Genomic DNA, 21,338 nt, shown 5'->3' on the forward strand with positions numbered 1-21,338 from the left:
CTCATTCGTTTCCGTGAAAGGAATTACCCTGATAAGTGCGAGGATCGCTTCTCCCTTTCGTCTATAAGCCGGGTTTCAAATATATACATTTATTTTGTCGAGTTCTTTCACGAGTATACATGAGCCCAACAAATTGACCTGCTGCCAACTGTGTCGGTGGTTTCATAGCTCAGCTGGTAAACCCTTGTACCGGCATCCTGGAGGTCATGGTTTCGAATTCCATTGAAACCACCTCAATTTTCCAGGTGTCTATAAGACACAATTGCTTAAATTGTCCAGGTTAGTACGAGAATCCCTTAATCTCTCTTTCACCTGAAACGGTGTTGTCAGTCAGCTTCAACTGACGACGGAGTCCACGGTCTCGTCATTTTTTTGTCATTCTTACCTTAACCAATAGCTTGAATGTAAGTAACAATTATTCAATGAGGTGAATACTGGTGGATTTTAATCTTGGCCAGGCCGAGTTGCTTGGTTAGATTAAGAGGCCTTAAATACGACAACTTAAGGACAATTTAGATTGTACAATTTTTACTTATCACCTTTGCATGCAACTTAGTAGTAGTGCATCATACGTAACTTCGGACCACTGAATATAAGCGCACGACTCTTGAACGTCTGTTGTAAGGTTGTCTTAATTCTAAGCATGTTTTTGACAAACTAAGATGAAAAGAGTGCCGAAAACTCTAAAGGAAGTACACCAAAGGCGAAAGGTATACTTATATTTATTTCATTTGGAGTTACACCAAAGTGGCCCTGTTTTTAGCCGGATCCATGTCCTGTCATTTAACGTCAAACAAAAGAGCATCTTGCGTGTCGAAGGGGCAAAGAGTGTGATTTTTAAAATAATCAATCAAGGGCCTTGGAAAACGGTTTTCACGTTGACTTTTTTTTTCTCCAAGGTGGAAAAGCTTGGATAATGCCGGAGTCAGGAATCCACCATTTTGCAGACCACAAACATAATTTTCATTTCGAAGAGTTGCAAATTTACAACAAGGCTCACATGGGTATATGGCCACGCGCTGGAAACGATACAAGGAACGTTTCGCTTTTCTTCAAATACATGATTGGAGATAGGAGCGGAATGATCCACATTGGAGATAAGCAAGTCATGGATTTGAAAAGACCCGAGATCGATCTTCCTTTCAGCGCTCAAATATACAGCGGGGGTTTTCTTGGTCTCGCTCCATACACACAAATTCATGGCGTTGAAGTTATCGTGCGTGGTGTTCTTGCTTACATTGAGAATGTGACGATTCATCATGGAGGCGATCTGTGGCTGAATCACGGAGGGAGAACAGAGAATCGTGTCAAAGAGAACCAGTATGAGTTTGATACCATCCGCGTTCAAGACACTGGAGCCATTCATTGTGTTACATCACCAGTCAAAGACCCAGATCTCATTTTCACAACCCGCGCTGTGTTTATTGAAGGAGGTGGACTCGTACGAGGATCGCGCCTCATATTCATCTCGGAAAACGTCACCATCGACGATGGCGGCTCTTTGATCGCTGATGGCCTGGGTTACAATACGTCACATGGTTACCAAGGCAACGGTATCCATGGAACTATAAATCCTGGTCATGGTATTGACGCTAATGGAGCATCCGGAGCTGGACATGGTGGGAGTGGTGGTCGGGGAAGCTTGACTGGTGGTACCCCAAACACTGGTTTTGCCTACGGTGATCTGTATGAACCTTACATATTTGGAAGCGCGGGTGGCAAAGGATCATCCAGTTCCCGAGGGGGTAATGGCGGGGGCATGTTATGGATGAACGTCACTGGATTGATTGATATTGATGGATTAGTATCGGCCAATGGCGAAGATGCAACATCGTTGCCCGGAAGTGGTGGTGGCAGTGGCGGAAGTATCTGGATGTACTGTAAGAAAATCAAGGGTTACGGAAGAATAGCTGCTAATGGAGGAGCTGGATCCCCCTACAGTGGAGCCCCTGGGGGAGGGGGAGCAGGCGGGAGGATAGCAATTTACTTTGAGGTCAATGAGACATCAACCTACTTCGTGTATGAAGCAAGAGGTGGAGCGGCTCTTGGATGTCAGATTGGAAGAGAGGATTTGTGCAAGGCTGAAGCGGGAGGACCGGGTACCGTATTTCTTTATCACATGATCCACACACATCGCACACTGCTCATCCATAACGGAGGACAGAAACCGCTGGTATCAGCCATAGCAGACTATAATGACTTGACACGCGATGGCTGTCGAGCTTGGATCCTACCGCAGTCAGCAAATCACGATTTTGCCGGGAAGGGTCGTGATTTTCACTTCGAAGAACTTCAAATTTATGGGGGAGGCCATTTAGCATTGCTCACCGAGCCTGTTGGCCGGAATGCGTCGTTATTCTTCCGTTACATGATTGGAGATCGCACCGGGACTCTCCACGTTTCCGAAAATCAAGTCATGGATTTACACCGACCGGAAATAGACGTTCCCTTCAGCGTGCACGTTTATGCTGGCGGTTACCTCGGTCTGGCTCCGTACACCGAAGCCCATGGTGTGACTTTGTATATCTCCGGCATGGTCGACCACATTCAAAACCTAACGTTACATCATGGCGGTGCATTGTGGATGTACGACGGTGGAAGAACGGCAAATCAAACCAACAGTTCGTTCGAGTTTGACACCGTGCGAGTGCAGGATAATGGCGTTATGCGCGCGTTTACTTCTCCAATTATTCACTATGGAATCACGATTATTGCGCGAGCGTTCTTTATCGAAGGAGGTGGATTATTCCACGGCACAAGGATGACTATACGCGGGGAGAATATTACGATTGACGATGGCGGACTGATGACGGCTAACGGACAGGGATATAACAGGTATTTTTTATTATGATCTCCGTATGGCTGCCTTTCCAATTAATTCAGATCCAAATATATTTTCAAAATATTGAGTTTTGATCAAGTCAACACTTATTCACCACCGACATGTGTAATAAATAATATTAGGATAAGAAACTGAATAAGTGGGGAGGAAACCTCAAGAAACCCTTGGAGCAGGGATGGTGCAGTGGTGAGAGCACTCGTCTCCCACCAATGTGTAATATGAAGTGCTAGATTTCTATCCCATTTGAACCATGTGAGCGTTAGCCCTACTGATGGAAATGGGCGCACACAAGGACAGAGAAAAACTCTGACCAGGGTGGGAATTGAACCAACGACCTTCGGGTTAGATCTCCGCCACCCTACCGACTGAGCTACAAGGTCAGACGGGAGCAGGCCGTGGGAACTGAAGATCTTAAAGTCACGGCAATGAACATGTACAAGTACAAGGAAAGGTTACGTTTATACAAACGTTGGCCTTGTAGCACTTATATTTTTTTAAACAGAGTTAACTCAATAGAGTGTAATGTGAAGTGCTAGATTTCTATCCCATATGAACCATGTCAGCGTTAGCCCTACTGATGGAAATGGGCGCGCACAAGGACAGAGAAAAACTCTGACCAGGGTGGGAATTGAACCCACGACCTTCGGGTTAGATCTCCGCCGCTCTACCGACTGAGCTACAAGGTCAGACGGGAGCAAGCTGTGGGAACTGAAGATGTTAAAGTCAGTTAACTCTGTTTAAAAAAATGTGTGCTACACGGCCAACGTTTGTATAAACGTAATCTTTCCTTGTCCCACCAATGTGGTCTGGGTTGGATTTCCAGACTTAACGTCATAGGTGGGTTGAGTTTGTTGGTTCTCTCTGCTCCGAGCGGTTTTTTCTCCTTTTCTCCTCAAAACGCAGTGTCTTTTTCGATTTCATGTCGACGTTTAAACGGGTTGTGTAGCTCCTAGGTGACACGTGGTTAAATAAAGTATTATTTTATTATTTAGGACGTATTCTAAAAGGTCCTGTCCTTTGCACATCAGAGAAGCTTTATTTCCCAATTACCGAGTAGCGAGACTAAACAAGCATGACAAATTCAGACAATTAATACTTAACGGCTTGGTAGTGGTCATAAGTAACTGAGATAGGAAAAAGAAAGATTGCAAGGAAGCACCAATCCAGAACTAGTAACAAATCATACATCAGATCACTATATAATTTTAACTTGCCCATCCATCGGTAATGAGTCGTTTTACAGATTAAACGCTTGATGCATTATCTGGGCAGTTTTAAACAAATTGCATTGCTTAGTCTCAGCACACGAATTTGAACCCGACGGAAACACATGCGGAAAAAGTGAAGAGTAGTTTCAGTTTCAGTTTCAATCATAATCATTTCAGTTAAAAGCTACAATCAGTTAAATTTTTATTCTATTTTCAAATTAATGTTTTGTCTTGCCCTGTTGACTTTGTTGGCTAGGACTCACCCTCAAGGATCGGGACTTCACGGTATAATCAATCCTGGTATTGGTTCATCCAATATTCACGGTTCCTCCGGAGCTGGGTACGGTGGAAGAGGTGGACGGGGAATGCACATGCCGGCAGTTGGAGCGGCATATGGTGATCTCTATGAGCCCGTAGTTTTCGGAAGTTCTGGTGGCGGACAAAACTCTGGAAGAGGAGGCGGTATAATCTGGTTTAATGTCACGAATGTCATTCAAATTGATGGGGAAGTCACGGCAAACGCGGACCCTGGCGGGGATTCTGGTAGCGGAGGAGGCAGCGGAGGGAGTATCTGGATGCACTGCTATCGGATGAAAGGTAGGAGATCTTAACTCCGGCCGATTTTTTAAGAGATAAGCATGTGCGATAGGTTGGCTTAGCAAAGAGAGTCTTAAAAATCTGAGGAGAAAGTGCTTCATGCGATTTGGCATTTAAAATTTATGCGTATCTTTTACCTGAGGGACGTAAATTTTTCAGTTCTCTTAAAGGTAGATTTTTTTTGCGAAGCTTGATCTCGTGAAACCGCGGACCTGCACCAACAATAAAGAGAATATGAAAACATGGAATGGACTACCATTCCTCTGTCCCGATTTCATCTCCACCAAGCTTGTAATTCAATCAGCCAAATGATTGTTTCTTTCCAGCTGGGTGGACGTGTCTTAACGAAGTTAACTTCATTTGAATTAATGCCTTCTTTAAAAATGCAGGCTCCTCAAGCTGCGGGCTTGAAAATAATTTTGTATAATGTTTACTCAATTTTACTTTACTTGTTAGGCGGGCTGTTATAGTGATTTTGTGAAATGTTATTTGAAATAAAGCTTTGTTAAAATATTGTTGTTTTGTAAGGAACTGGAAGCATCACAGTAATTGGTGGTGACGGTGGTAGCAACTCTGGGGGAGGGGCTGGTGGAAGGATAGCTGTTTATTTCTCCGAAAACACGACCTACACAGGGTCCTTCCAGGTTCGAGGCGGTTCCAAGGGCGGGGCAGTTAATACGGAAGCTGGAGGGCCTGGGACCGCATTTCTTTATCACCTGGTTCATACCCATAGGACCCTGCTGGTTGATAATGGTGGGCAACACCCTCTCCAAACAAGAATATCAGACTATAATGATCTCTCACAAGACGGATGTCGTGCTTGGATCTTGCCGGAGTCAGGGAGCCATCATTTTGCTAACGGCACTCATGATTTTCACTTTGAGGAGTTACAAATATACGGAGGAGCTCACTTGGCGATCTTAACCGAGCCGGTGAATCGTCCCGCTTCGTTGTTCTTTCGGTACATGATCGGGGATCGCTCAGGAATGATACACCTTTCGCAGAACCAAGTCCTGAATTTGCATCGCCTGTTTTTAGATATTCCTTTTAGCGCGTACATCTACGAGGGCGGGTACCTTGGACTTGCACCAATTTCTGAGATGAACAATATCGCAGTGCACGTGGAAGGAACACTTGATCACATACGAAATCTCACAATCCTGAACGGCGGAGCACTTCACTGCTACTTAACTGGTTCGACTGGGGAGAGGATTCAGCGTACTTACAAGTTCAACGAGACTGTTAGAATCATGGCTAGATCACAGATTCGAACCTACAGTCCCAACGCTCATAACGATCCATTTGTTTTACAAGCTAAAGTCCTGACGGTTGAAGGCGGAGCTGCAATCAACACAGTCAATATGAATATATCGGCTGTCAACCTGACCGTTGATGACGGTGGCAATATTGACGCCAGCGATGGCGGTTACTTAGCAACCAAAGGACCAGGAGGCTTGCGAACGAACAACTGGCAGCGAGGGGGCGCAGGGCATGGTGGAACTGGTGGTAGAGGAAGTTGTGGGGGTTATCACACATGCCGGATGAAGAAGGGCCTACCGTACGGAAATTTGTACTATCCGAGAGACTACGGAAGTGGTGGTGATGGAAGCGGAGGGAAAGGTGGCGGAATTTTAAGTATTGAAGTTCAACATACGTTACAGGTATGGTATTCTATATATTATATGCAATATTCATCACAGTCTGTTTTTTGTAGTTAAGTTCTTATTTATTGTTAACCCTAATTTATTCACATGAGAAATGAGATGTTGATAGAACCCACTGGGAACTCGGAAAAAATCCGAGCCCCAGATGAGATTCGAACCCGCGACCCTCCGTGACCCACATTTCACCCTTGCTCGCCATAGAGTCTCCAGTAGCTCAGTGGTTAGAGCATCCGACTAGATCACGGAGGGTCGTGGGTTCGAATCCTATCTGGGGCTCGGATTTTTTCCGATTTCCCAGTGGGTTCTATCAACATCTCATTTCCCTAATTTATTGTTGCTCTATTGTAATGCATTATATTGTATTGTATTGTATTGTGTTGTATTGTATTGTATTGCCTTGTAGTAAAGTAACTATTTAAAGTGGTACTATGACCAAAACATCAAACCTTTTTTTCTTTGGATTTCAAAACTATAATGTTAACTAAACACTAAGTGACCCAAGATTTGACCCTTGATTTGAAAAAGGGATTTTCCTATTTAATGGTCCGGCATTGCCATTTTTGAAATCTTGAGAGAGCTGGATCGAGGAGAAAATGACGTCAAAGACTCACTAGTTTAAGCGTGCAATGCGTGTGTACACGGCAGAATTCATATGAAGCACCGGAATTTCGGGCTTTCAGACTTTTAAAGTCGTGTTTTGCCTATATAATAAGCTGCTTTATACGCTGAAATTTTAAGCCAGTGATTAAATGACGTCACGTTCCCTAGATCTAACCCTCTCAGGTCAAATCGGTCAGTTTTGAACGTGAGTAATGGCGGACCGTGAAATCCAAAACTTACACTGTAAGTAAAAATTGCCATTCAGGAGTTAAGCAAACACACTTTCAAAATCTGAAGAAAAAGGGAAAGGATTTTTTGATCATAGTACCACTTAAAAAAAAGTTGATATAAATTTGATTTCAGTGCTCTTTACATAATTAATAATAATAAATATAATAACAATAAAACGTGTTTAAAATGAGAAAACTGTGGCGGCCATGGTTTTGACATTAGGATAGTATTCACGTGGTTTGGGTTAGTAACATGACAACGAACGGAAGTACAGACATTTGTCTTTGTTGATCATGCTTGAGTGATAGTCTACTTGCTAGGGTAAGGTTCCCCATAAAAAAGAAGAAAGTGACCGAATATGCCAAAGACAAGTTGATTTTTTATTATTAGGTTGATGGTGGTATCTCGGTAAACAGCCGGGACTTCAGCAGCGCTTCTGGTGGGGGAAGTGGCGGCAGCATCTTAATTCACACGCAAGTTCTCTCCGGAAGCCATACGGGCATAATACAATCACGTGGTGGCAGTGGAAGCTCAGGCTCAGGCGGAGGTTCGGGTGGTCGTATCGCAGTTTATTACAGCAACAATGACACACACCACCCTTATAGAGGAAAGTTTGATACCAGTGGTGGTAATGCTACTCCCGGTGCAGAGGCCGGTGCTGCCGGGACTGCTTATCTCAAACATACTGGAAGTGGATTTTCAACGCTTCGTCTTGATAATAATGGGCAGCGATCTCTTGACGACGAGATTCCGAACAACGGTCGCCTTTTAGACCTGTCAGGTGGTAGCCCAAGCCGATCTCAAACATATACAGCACCAAATGGTGTGACTGTTACATCAAGCTGCAGTCTGTACCCGTGTGGTTGTTCCTATTGTACTTCGTGTTACAGCTGTCAAGTATGGGCTATTGCGCATTTGTTTGACCAAGTATTGTCTACCGGTGTATGTGATTTCTATTTATCAAACTGTCAGTACACAAAACTGACATTTGATTTGAAGGCATCCATGTTTATCAACCACATAAGACTGTACCCATACTGCTCTGGAGCTCGGCCCAAATTCCGCGTGAGTAGAACTATTAACTATTTTAGAAATGAATGGAAATTTAGTCTTCTCTCGTTAATATGGCTTCTTCCTGAACTCTTTATCAAAGCTAAAACGCTTTAAAGTGGAGATTTAACTAAGTTAAACTAGTTTCTTTTACCTTTTGAAGTAAACATGTAAATAGTATGATGCATTCTGGGGGACAGCTATTCTTAGAGTTATTTTCATAGAGTTATGTCGTAGAATTAGAGTTAAGTTTCCAAAATCATGAATTCAGGATTTTGGCAGTCCAAAATCATGAATTCAGGATTTTGGCAGTCCAAAATCATGAATTCAGGATTTTGGCAGTCCAAAATCATGAATTCAGGATTTTGGCAGTCCAAAATCGTGAATTCAGGATTTTGGCAGTCGTTAACTCTAACTTTAAGTCATAACTCTACGGAAATAACTGTATTGATAGTTGACCTCTGCATTCTGTTAGCAAAGTCAAACGTTTAATGAAACAAAATGTAAATATTGACGTCAGCAAAGATTCCCTTATATGACTTCCTCCTGAACCTAATTCAGTGGTGACCTGCAATAGCTCCAAGGGAAGATTTGTAAGTCTAATTAGGATTACAGGTTGAACTCTTGACAAGAGAACCGTTGTCTCTCTTTGAGGCAGCGTGCACTTGGTTATTAGGAACCTTTAGATTCTAGGACGAGAACGAGAACGAGTACGAGATTTGACGGCCCGGTTTTAGCGAAAATTCTGAGAACATTCATAACCCGGACAATTAATCTTACTCTTTGTTAGCAGTGTAGGTTCCTCAGTTATTTTTATTGCTGGTAACTTAACCTTTTTTGCTGATCGAAAAATGCCAAAACTGCTACCGTGTTGTTGACTTGTTTTGATACGACGACATTCTTGCAAAACCTCGTACTAAAATGACGACGGTATCACGTTTTTCCCGCCAAAATGACGCTGGTTTGCGCGCGCTCACTGTTGTTCATTGAGAAAATCTCGTACTCGTAGTCGTTCTCGTCCTAGAATCTAAAGCTCTCTATTAGGGCGACGGCGACGTCCTCAAAATATCACTTTTCATTCCTTGTTTTCTAAAAAGAATTGTCTACTAAAAAGAATTGTCTACTTTCTTAAATCCCATAATACATCTTTTTAGCCCCCCAAAATTTTGCATAATCATTGTCTTCGATTTCTCTTGGGACATAAAGCTGTCCCAAGAGAAATCGAAAACAATGCCTAGGCATTTTTTTTTGGGGGGGGGGTGGGGGGAGAGGGGGTAAAAGAAGTGTATTATGGGATTTCAGAAAGTAGTTTACGAGTTTACGAGTTTTAGAGTAAAAATAGAGAGTTTAAGAAACGACAACGGCTACGGCAACGACAACGCCAAAAAGCAGTAATATTATTGGTTGAAAACACCAAAATGATCGTGCTGCACGTGCGGCACGCAGTTTTGAACAATTCTCTCCCGTACTCGTCAAAACTACTACGTGAAATTGCCAAATTTGAGGTTTTGACGACAACGTGGACAAACTACAGTGAATCTTTCAGTCTCGCTCTTTACTTCAAATCCGTCTGTAAGAAGGCATTTCCCTTTTTTCTTCAGATTTTGAAAGTGTCTTTGCGTAACTCCTGAGTGGCAATTTGTACTTACAGTGTAAGTTTTGGATTTCACGGTCCGCCATTACTCACGTTCAAAACTGACCGATTTGACCTGAGAGGGTTCGTTCTAGGGAACGTGACGTCGTTAAGACCTCAAATTTGGTGATTACACGTCGTTGTTATGCAGAAGTTCCGCAAAAAACATGTGATAAAATGCGTACCGCACGTGCAGCACGATTATTTTTCCTCTTTTAACCAATGATATTATAGTTTTGTGGATGGTGTTGTCGTTTCCTTGGCCGTCGTCGTCTTTTCAAAGAAACCACCGTTACCGTCGGCGTTTGTTTAACTGCTATTAAGGGTCGAGGGTTTAAGAAACGACCGACGGCCACGGCAATGACAACGCAACAAAACAAGAATATCAATAGTTAAAATTGGCCAAAATGATCGTGATGCACGTGGGGCATGCATTTGATTGCATATTTTTGCGGTGCTTGGCATAACAAAGACGTGGAACTTTTAATCAGAACGTCTTCGCCTATTGTGCGCTTCTTCGGTATCTGTCAATGGGACGACCAATTTTTCAAGCCAAGGCGCAGCGTTTCAACAAGACAAGAAAAAATTTTATATCGTTAGATCATCCTGCTGAAATGTTTCGGATGTCATCTTGGGCTAGCAGGAATGTTGGTTGTGTTAGAAATTAAGTGATTTGATAAACTTGTTGCCCAGTTTTAATCTAAAATTACCAAAACTACCTCAACAGGGCTTTTAAAATTGACTGCGCTAATTGTCTCGAGACATATTTTTATGATTAATCAAAGTATTGTGCCTGTTTTAACCCTCAATGCTACCTCTATCCTACTTCCTGTTAAGCTCATGTTGGATCTTCACTGCAATATCTTTGACTGCTAAAGATGTTCGTCCTCAGGTTACCACAAATGATGGCGTCAGTGACGTGCCTGTCACAAGTAATTACGTCCAATTGTCAAACGGTTGTACCCAAGGATCCTATGTTGAAATGCCTGTCAGACGAAATGCTACTCGGGTTTTTGTTGAGCTATATGGGGACCATAGCAGCAGTAAATCGGGTCTGACTGAGTTGGAAATATTTGTGGAAGGAAAGGAGGTGTCAGACAGGTACTGTACCGCTTATGTTTCATTCATTGAACAGTCAGGTTAGCCAGGCAGTCGGTTAACTAGGATTTGATTGAGCCAGCCTAATAATAAAGCAGTCAGTCAGTCAGTCTGTTTGTCATCTGTCCGAGTCTGTCTGGTGGACCGTCATTTTTTCAGTTCATGAGCCGGTCGGTCAATGAGTGAGTGAGTGAAAGAAGGGATACCTTGTGATACCTTTTTCAAACGTTGGCCACGTAGCACTTATAAATCAACAGAATTATCTATCACAATGTATTTCCTTCTATAATCCATCTGAACGTTAGCCCTATTGACGAAAAGGGATCTACACAAAGACAGAAACTGTCGCTCAGATAGATTACATGGGTATATATAACACTTTAACATGGGTGTACTACGCGGCCAACGTTTGAAAAAGCGTATCTCTCCTTTTTCTTGTACGTGTTCACTTCCGTGAAATGAAACCTCACATTCCTACTGTCTGCTCCTGTCTGACCTTGTAGCTCATTCGGTAGGGCAAGGGTGACCTATTCCGGAGGTCGTTGGTTCAGTTTTCACCCTGGTTAGAGTGCGACGGTTTCTCTGTTCTTATTGTGGGCTCGTTTTCATTATTAGGCATAGCACTTAAATAGATACAAGTGGATATAGCAATTACACCTTGATAGATAAATATGTCATTCAGTGTTTCGCTCAGTGCAACAGCCAGACTGTACGTCACCCAACCAAACAGGTAGTGAGAATTTTTTTATACTATCGGCATTCCTTTAGTTTGTTTGTTTCACTCATTGCTTATACAGGTACAAGCATAGAAGTTTTGACGGCGCGCGAACATGGATAGAGCCAGCAGCCGGCACCAATTATCACACCTTTAGCGAAGTGTTTGTCCTCGGATCTGCTCAACTTGCAGTTATGCCACTCAATGGTTTGCAGGCCCACGTAGGCTTTCATGCCGACCGACTTTATGGGGACAAGAGTGGCTTTCTTCATGTAGGATACAATCAAAATTTTTCTGTTGCTGTTACTGATCCCGACATCCCATTCGGCTTGCGTGTTTACGAAAATGGAAGCATGATGCTGCCAAGGCGCGCATTCTTGCAGACAGTCAGTTTTAAATCGTCAGGAAAGGTTTGTTCCTGGTTTACTGTTTCTTTTATATCTTTCCGGAGTTATTGCCATTTCTTTAAGATTGATGGCCAGTTATGATACCATAGCTGACTGATTACGATAGATTGTCAAATCACAGCCTGTGCGATGTCTTTCTTGCTTGCAATCAGTGAATCGTATTTTAAGAAGAAGAAGAAGAAGAAGAAGAAGAAGAAGAAGAAGAAGAATGGTTTATTCAATACCTTAATAGCAGCATAAACTGAATTGCTAAGGTTTACAATGTATAGAAGGGGGAAATATATGGATATAATTACAAAAAAAAACTTACATGCTTACGATAAAAATCCTACGACTACGAATATAAATCTCAAAAAGTAGCGTAATTGAATTGCTAAAAAATAACTGCACATTTGTTAATAAAAGTGTCACGACACCTATTGGTCTTACATGGCTTTACAGGGTATGGTCTAGCGTTCCTGAGGTCCCTAGTTGGTCCCTCATTGAAAGCAATAAGAGGGTGTAGAACATCCAGGGGGTTATCTACAATTTTGTTAAAACGTTTTTTTACATAGTTCCGTCCTTCTTTGCTCTAACGTAAGGAGTTTCTAGTATTCGCCAAAAAGTCTGTCTTCTGCCTGTCCTCTAGCTGTCGTGTCTCATTCACTTGGACACCTTTCAAACGTAATCTAGTCAGGCCGACCACATGCTGCTAGACATAGACCACAGCATCAGGACCTACATATCCCCCTCTTTCACGTCATTCAGTGTTAATATCTAGGGTGTGATACGCGTCCAATGCGCAATAATCCACATTCGATGTTCGATGTAAACTGAATATAATTACAGAGGAAGCATTTTCTCCCGGGAAGAAGGACATTACGACTCTGTACCAATAATTTATAATGAAAGGCTGGATGCAAAATCCTCGTTGGTGACTCCTTGGTATTTAAGTGTTTTTCGTCAAATCGCGGTCAAATTTCGTAACTTCCGCGTAGAAAGCAGCAAGCAAAAGTTCGGGGCCACATGAGGAAAACACGCGCATAAGAGTTCATTTTTTAGTCAATTTTTATCGTTTTGCTTTCATTTTCGCGTACGACTTGAGAAGCTCTTGGGGAGTTAAACCACAGGCATTTGTAGACTACGGAATGCAACCGAAAGGGAGGCGTTTTCCGATTTTTCGTGCCTTGGCGCTGCAAATGTATATCGCGTAGCCTCTTTGCTCTTAACGCGTCCGCAAACGCGCCCGCCGATAATGCATACACTTTCAATTTATTATTTTAAAATAACTGCAAAAATTCTCGCGCGCGGATTGGATAAATTTTATTGCAAATAAGCGGAATGAAACATAAATTTATAATTTATGCGATAATGACGCGATATTGCTCGCGTCAGATTGACGTTTCTCGCATTTTTGTCTCGCTTTCTTCTCGTTTTGTGACTTAATTTTGACCCCTCTGCCTGTTTGTTATTGTAAAAAACAAATTGATGTCAGTTTTTCATGCGTCTATCCTGTTACTGACAATGAATTTCGTGATAACATTGTCAAAGTAGTCTTCGAATCCACTCGGCTATCGCCTCCTGGATCTACAGCTACTTTGACAATGTTATCACGAAATTCATGATCAATAACAGGACAGACACATGATAAACTAACATCAATTTGTCAAATCTTGAAGGTGGGGTACTAACTTCCTAACAGCAGACGACATGTGAAAAATGTTGACTTACCTTTCCGTCTATTTTGTATTTGTAGATTTGGGGCGTTCAAGACTTATTCGTCTTTGATCAAGGATCGTTCTTTACTGATTCAAACTCCAGTCTTGGCAAGGACACAGCCCCTGGGCAATACTCACTCCAGTCCCTTCACGTCCAAGACAGGGGAGTGTTCGAATTGCATTCTTCTGACAAGAACTTGGAGAGCGTTTTGTCTCTCTATAACTTGACGGTGAGAGTGTTATATTTAGTTTAGTCCGACATAACAGTCGAAACTCAGTTATCAGAACTCGTAGAGCCGGGCGAGGTAAATGGACTTAAGAGTTGAGAGTGGGGATATATATCTTTAAAAAATTTTCCAGACCTTGTCTTCTGATTCAAGGCCAGACTTAACAGTGTTATGAATTATCGTACAAATCCACTTTAAACAGAATTCCTGAATTCAAAGACTCGACACAAAGAAATGCTCCCTTAAAATGAAGAAGAAAATAGGTTTGTTTTAAGAATAGTGCGCTCGCGTGGCAAAGTCTAATGTTCTTTGATTCCCAAAAAGAGAACAGTGTCAAAAAGGTTCTGCGTTTCCATCTATGGCAAACATTAAGAACTCTTTTTAAAACATTCTGTAGCTTTGGAGTTAAAAAGAACCTTCCCGAGTCGCCCTCGTTTTCCTCGTCGTTATTAAATTCTTCATTTTCAACTGAAGTCTCCGAAGCATCAATCGCTAAACTTCGTCTATAAGAATTTTGAATAATTGGTGCTCTAACTTCACAGGTCATTTGGGTAATCTGTTTATGAAGAACTCACATAAAATTATATTCCATAATATTGTTTCTTCCCTTCTTTCACTAGATCTTTGGTGGTGGTCACTTCAAATCAAACAATAAGCTACACATCTCAATTGACCATTTGCTTAGGATAAATTCGGGAGGAAAACTCAGTCATAATCATGCTGGTTACGTTACAAAGGAGGGACGATCTGGAACCGAGTTTGAGCCATCCGAGGGACCTGGGCAAGGGACCGGGAGCACATCAGGCGCCACAGGGGCTGGCTACGCTGGAACTGGGGGGCGGGGAAATGGAGTAACTCGGGTGGGTCAGTTTTACGGTGATTACATGAAACCCTTCGATTATGGCAGCGCTGGAGGATACGGTTTGCATTATGGTACGTGGAAAGAAGTTTATAACATCATTTAGTCCACACAGAGATTTTCAGTTGAGTGTTGTAAAACCACACTTAAACCAATCAGAACAGGTGCACGCAATCAATCAGTATGCAAGCAATAGGCCAGTTTCGTATTCTAACGGTTGGACTGGATTTAGCATGAAATGGAGGCTACTGCGGGCAAATTAATTTGCAGTTGAAAAGATTTGCCCGCATTAGCCTCCATTCCATGCTAGATCCAGTCCAGCTGTGAGAATTCGAAAATGGTCTAATAAATTCATCTCGGTCTAAGCAATTTGAAATGCGTGCTATTAGAACCTAATTAGCTTTCCTTTGCGTCAAATTGGCTGTGAATGTGGTACGTGAGCTCAAGTATCACACTGTCCGTATTAGTGTCCATATTTATTAGGCAACAACTCCACAGACCGCACCTAAATGGGACTGTTTCTTGTCATTTTGAAATTTCATTACTAAATCAACAACAAGGGTATAAATAACGTATGAATTACAGGCATTTTCCGACGAGTTGAAATATGGCAGTCTGTCAGTTTATATACTTGACTCTGCTTTGATGAAACCTCTTTTGAGAATTTACAGGAATGCCTAGGTGGAACAAAAGGTTTTCCTTTTGGTTCGGTATCAAATACTGCTCACGATCAAATTTTTTTTTTTGTTAAGCTATCATGGGGTAAAATCGTTTTAAAGAACCTATTTGTTTCTCTGTCAGGCAACCTGTACTTCGGTGATTACCGCACCAGCACCGTTGGTCCGTATAAAAACCAGATTACCCGAAGTGGACTTGGTGGACAAGGAGGCGGGGCCATAAAGATTGTCACACGTCATTTGATTCTTGATGGACATTTATCAGCAGACGGAGAAGACGGCCCTCCGCCTAGCACAGCAGGGGGAGGCAGTGGTGGTAGTGTATGGATAGACTGCGAAGAGTTTGACGGCTACGGGACCATCAGTGCCAAAGGAGGGTCGGGGTCTCCCAGTCACGGAGGAGGGGGCTCAGGTGGCCGCATAGCAATTTACCACACCTTTATGGTTAATTTTAATGGAACGCTCACAACAAAGGGAGGAGACAGTGGCGTTGAACCGGGTGCCTCTGGAACTGTGTATTTGGAGACCAGAAACGGGAGCAAAGTGATATACCAAGTTTTGAAGATAAATAACTACGGATTAGCTTACCCGTGGGCTGTGGATAAATCCCAAGGAAGGCTTCGTCATCTTATGAAGGGAATATACAGCGATACAAAATACATTGGTGCAGTCACGTGGCTACATGAAGCCAACAAATACACCGTGGACGAATTTCATCTTCACGGCAACTCGCACGTGGCTTTCTACGGAGACGCTTCGCGGGAGAATGTGACGTTTTACGCACACACCCTTCGAGGTGATCGAAGCGGCGTGCTTCACATTGGGCGTTTCCAGTCCGTTGTCTTCAAGTTTGTTGATTTGTACTTTCCTATTAACACATTGGTGTATTTTAACGCGTCTTTAGAAGTACCTCGAAGGTTGTCATTGCGAGAAGTCTATATGGAAATCAACGGAACGCTGTTAGACTCTGAGGACTACACCATCGACAGAAATGGAAAACTTTTCCTTTGGTCTGGCGGAAACTCACTTGGCGAGGAGCTTGGTCACTTCCGGTTTACCAATCTGTCAATCAAGTCACTTGGTCTGCTTCACACAACTAAGCTTCCGGGTCATGGTCCAGTGAGTCTACATATGATACGCTTTGTGGTGAATGCTGGTGGACTGGCAAACGTTGATGATTTTTATCTGGACTCGGTCAATGCTACTATTGATGTTGCAGGTAAATTTGTATCATTTCAAATAAGGGTCAACGCCCATGGTAACGTTAGATTTTCAATGGATCCCAGTAATTTACAGTAATTTTGGAGGCGACCTTGTCCTGTGGTCAGGCGTTGGGTTTGCATGCGTGTGCGTCGGGTTCAAATCTCACTCTGTCCACTCATTGGCTGTGGCATATGATCCATGTTAGCCCAAATCACAATTTATGGAAATAAACAATACACGTCCAAACAAGAGCTAACAATTGTTAACTATAGTTGCTGCTCTATATGTGGGCTAGTATGAGTTATTAGCCGGATTTGTCCTCGGTGTTCCAGGTCTAACTCTACTGCAACTGGCAGACAACCGACTTGCTGGCAGTTTGGTTTTTTTTGCATGCTATCCGTCTTTACCAGAGAGATCAAGCATTGTGTAAACGCGAAACCACATATGGTGTATAAGCATGAAAATTCTCTTATTCTAAATTGTTCTCTCTCTCTTTAGACGTTGTACGATACCTGCAGATATCTTAAAATAGTATATACTAAAACAGTGGTCTTAAGTTCCCGGGTTTTGTATACTAATTTTATATACTGTGAATTAGTATTATATACTGTGAGAGCACGAAACTCGGAGTAACAGAGAATTTTGTCTCTTCTTTATATCTTCTTATTCAAAGCTCTACACTTAAAAGTGTATTGAGCACTGTTTAACGGCATTAGCCACTTTATTACACGTATACTGTGAATTTTATAAACTGTGAATGGCGTTGGAGGCGCGACGGTCTGATTGGCCACTCAAACACCGAATAATTATCCTTTGCTAACTCGCGTGGGATTTGCTCCCGAAAATATTGTAACCGTTGCAGGAATAAATTTCTGTATCCACGGCCTCACAAGTATCTTGTATACTGATTCTTTTTGTAAGTTTTGCTTCTAGATGTGTTATACTATAAGAAAAAAATGGCACTAATCGCTTGTTCATCCGCTTCCGTTTTGTTTTCTTTTGTCATGACCAGGCACTGTGACGGCGGATTACAGAGGATATGGCTCTCAAAGTGGCCCAGGGGCTGGCAAGCGCCAGACTTCCTTTAATACTGGGGCCGGAGGTGGTGGTCACGGAGGTCGTGGAGGCCGGGGATCGGCCGCATTTCAGGCTTCTTATTCTTATGACTCTATGTACGAGCCTACGGAGTATGGCAGCGGGGGAGGCGATGGCTTACACGTGGTAGGTGGACGAGGAGGAGGGCGCATTGTGTTTGAAATCTCGGAAATGTTGAGACTTGAGGGGCGAGTGCAAGCGAATGGAGAACCCGGAAGTGCGGTTAATCCGAGTGGCGGTGGGGCAGGGGGTAGCATCGTTATCCGTGCATTAAATTACGATGGTGAAGGCTATGTAACGGTGAACGGCGGATCTGGATCTTCGAGTATTCGCCCGTACGGAGGCAGTGGCGCTGGTGGACGTATAGCTGTGTACTACAACGGGAATTACACATTCATTGGGTCATATCAAAGCCATGGAGGAGCAAGCCAGGCAGAACGAGGAGGAGCAGGAACGGTTTATATTCAAAACAACAGAAACGCCAATCAGCCTTACCGCATTCTAAGAATCGACAATGAAGATGGGTCTAAAACACCATCAAGGCTCAACGAGATTAAGGAAATAGAACTTACAGGCAACCCAACAGGTAATGTCTTCTTTCGTCATTTATTTCATCAGTTCTCCAACGTTGCCCTTTGCTTTCTTGAGTGGTGGAGGCGGGAGAACAAATCTCTTTAGTTTTTAATTTTTAAAACAAGCTGATGCTAAAAAGTTCTATTTTGCTTGGAGGTTCACAAAGGCACGTTTCCGTCGGGGGGGTTTACTTTTGCAAGAACGCATTTTTGCCGTTTCCACTGGCATTGTTGTCGTTGCTGTCCCTGCCACTGTTGCTGTCATTAGGGACCTTAAGATCTACGACGGCGATTTCAACGAAAACGTCGCTTTCGCGTTTATATTATCTCGTTCACTTCTTACAATTTAGGCGAAGTACCCTAAAAATAAATTGGTACCCCAGCAGTTACAAAGTGAAAATTGGGAATGAAAGATTATCTTTTGCATGCTTACGTTGTCGTCAAAACCTCAAATTTGGTAATTTCACGTCGTCCTTACGCAGAGTACCTCAAGAATCCGTCCTAAACTCCGTGCTGCACGTGCAGCACGATTATTTATGCTCTTTTAACCAATGATATCATTGTTTTGCGGCGTTGTTGTTGCCGTCGCCGTCGTAAAATCTTAAGCTCCCTATTGTCATTTCTAGTGCCAGTGCTTCTGCCACTCTCACAGTCACTTTCACCTTTACCTTTACCTTTTATCGTTCCCAAAAAGTGACACTGGTCGAAACGGCGCCTACTTTAAGGGAGAAAATGAAAAGTAATCCTCAAGTGTTGACGTTCTTCATAAAAACCTCAAATTTGGCTATTTACTGGGTTGCCGTGTGGCAATCCCAGTCGGAAAGTTGGTGGCATGTGTTCGGTGTTATTTTTTTTTTTTCTTCCGTGTCGGTAAAAGTCTTGCCTGTCACTCCCCTGGTAAGTGGTGTCTTTGTGCATAGAGCCTTCTGCGCGTATTTTCATAGGATCGAGAGGGTAGTGGAACTGCGTAGATTTCTCTGGTGGACACAGTAGAATCATTAACTTAGCCTGCAATGGCGTCGAAAGTCATGTAACGCGAATGGCGTGTTAGTGGATCCTTAAACAAAATATACCCTTATAGAGCTCAATAATGGAAAGTCAGTTAGATAAACTAGGCAGGCGGTGAAAAATCATCACCTGGAATCTCAAAAGCGACGAGTAATGGACTTCGACAACAATCTATCGCCCGTCGAGCCGAAATCAAAGTGAGCTGTATTTCTAAAATAATATTTACCAAGTGTGCTGTTATGTAGAACACTGAAACCAAATGGAAAATTCTCTGGTAACTTGTGGGTTCAACAAAGACGTACAGAGAACGAATCGAACACCTTACGTGAATCTGTGATCAACTCTGCACAGTCTTCAGGTAAAAAAAAATAATTGGAAATGTGACAGCCAAGAATTATTTGAAAGAAAGCTTGTCGTGTATTTTGTGCTTCATTATTCAAGGAAAAGGTTCTTCATGCAAACGGTTTGATCCTGAAATTTAGTTTGTTGCAATATTGCGCATATTTGACACGACTGAGTTTCTTCTCTTCACACACGCAATGAAATAGAAGAGGTTTTTGCCTCTAATAGCAAATATGTTGTTTGTTTCAAAACATTGTTCGCTGGAAAAGTGTATGCTTCACGGAAGCATCTCGTTCACGTTAGGGACCTTAAGATCGACGATGGCGACGTCGACGAAAACGTCACCTCAAAATAGAACTTTGCTCTAGTAAAAGTGTTTCGCGATTATTCCATCTCGTTCACGTCGTACAATGTGGGTGAAGTATCCTAAAAATAAATTGGTACGAACGGTTTCAGACTGAAAGTAGAGAATGAAAGATTCTCTGTTGCATTTTACGTCGTCGTCATGCAGAGAACCGCAAAAATATGAGCTAAAATCCGTTCTGAACGTGCAGCACGATTATTTATGCTCTTTTAACCAATGATATCATTGTTTTGTGGCGTTTTCGTCGACGTCATCGTCGTAGATCTTAAGCTCCCTATTGTTGTTTTGCTGACGACGGCAAAGAAATGGACAAAAGTGAAAAACGCACGTGCAGGGCATGCAAAGATATTGTTTTTGCTCACTAAATATGCAAATTCGTGACGTTCTCGTTGTCGTCGCCGTCGTCGTTGCTTAAGCTCCCTATTATTGTTTTGTGGCATTGTCGTTGCTGTAGCCGTCGCCGTTTTTTTAGACTCCCTTAAGTCACTATTGTTGTCATTGTCATCGTAATTACACCTTAGCCATGCATGTGATGTTTTAATGAGAAACGGCGTGAAAATATTACTCAGTTATTTACTTCAATTGTTTATTCTTTATCCCTAGGATATCCCTACTACCAAACATCGTATCAAGCACCCAATGGCATAATTTTGAGTACAACTGGAACACCGTATTGCAGAAGCACAAGCTCGCATGATTCAAAGATATGTAACACTGACAACTCAATTCTGGCTAATTTGTTTCTCTCAACCTCTTCGAATTATTACACTACACATTCAAATCCTGTTATTACGTACCAATTTCCGTTGGCCTTGTTCTTGGAATATATGTTGATTTATCCCCATTGTGACTCGGATCACTACACTTCTTATTACATGCGGATCTACCTCAACAACATTGAAGTCGCAGGAACAAATAACTGGGTTAATCCGACCGACTGCCGTCAAGGAGAGCCAAGCAAATTAGTTTTGCGATTACAAGTTGATAAGGTAAAAAAAGTCACAATATTATTGTTGAACCTTGTGCATACCGTCACTAGTGTCAGTGTCATTTTACCGACTCAACAAATAAACGGAGGAAAGCTTTGATAATTCATAGAATGTTTAGGTTCCACAAATCGGGTCGAGCCGAGTCGAATCGATTGAATGGAATTGTACCATTTGGAATGGAATCGAGCCGATTATTGACAATTGAAGTGAAAATTGAATCGTCGAATGAAATCGAATTGAATCATGTCGAGTCCCTCGTA

General features: G+C 42.5%; 1 protein-coding gene across 1 annotated transcript in view; it reads left to right on the forward strand.

Moving 5' to 3' along the window:
- Positions 1-21,338, forward strand: part of LOC138014067 (uncharacterized) — a 49,604-nt gene that overhangs the window by 12,066 nt on the left and 16,200 nt on the right. The window contains 11 exon segments of the mRNA XM_068861096.1: positions 900-2,835; positions 4,307-4,647; positions 5,176-6,308; positions 7,533-8,207; positions 10,718-10,926; positions 11,721-12,048; positions 13,781-13,972; positions 14,590-14,902; positions 15,630-16,724; positions 17,721-18,389; positions 20,693-21,078. Of these exon segments, the coding sequence (XP_068717197.1) occupies positions 900-2,835; positions 4,307-4,647; positions 5,176-6,308; positions 7,533-8,207; positions 10,718-10,926; positions 11,721-12,048; positions 13,781-13,972; positions 14,590-14,902; positions 15,630-16,724; positions 17,721-18,389; positions 20,693-21,078 (7,277 nt within the window).

The sequence above is a fragment of the Montipora capricornis genome, chromosome 8 (genome assembly GCF_036669925.1).
Source record: "Montipora capricornis isolate CH-2021 chromosome 8, ASM3666992v2, whole genome shotgun sequence".
Classification (NCBI taxonomy): domain Eukaryota; kingdom Metazoa; phylum Cnidaria; class Anthozoa; order Scleractinia; family Acroporidae; genus Montipora; species Montipora capricornis.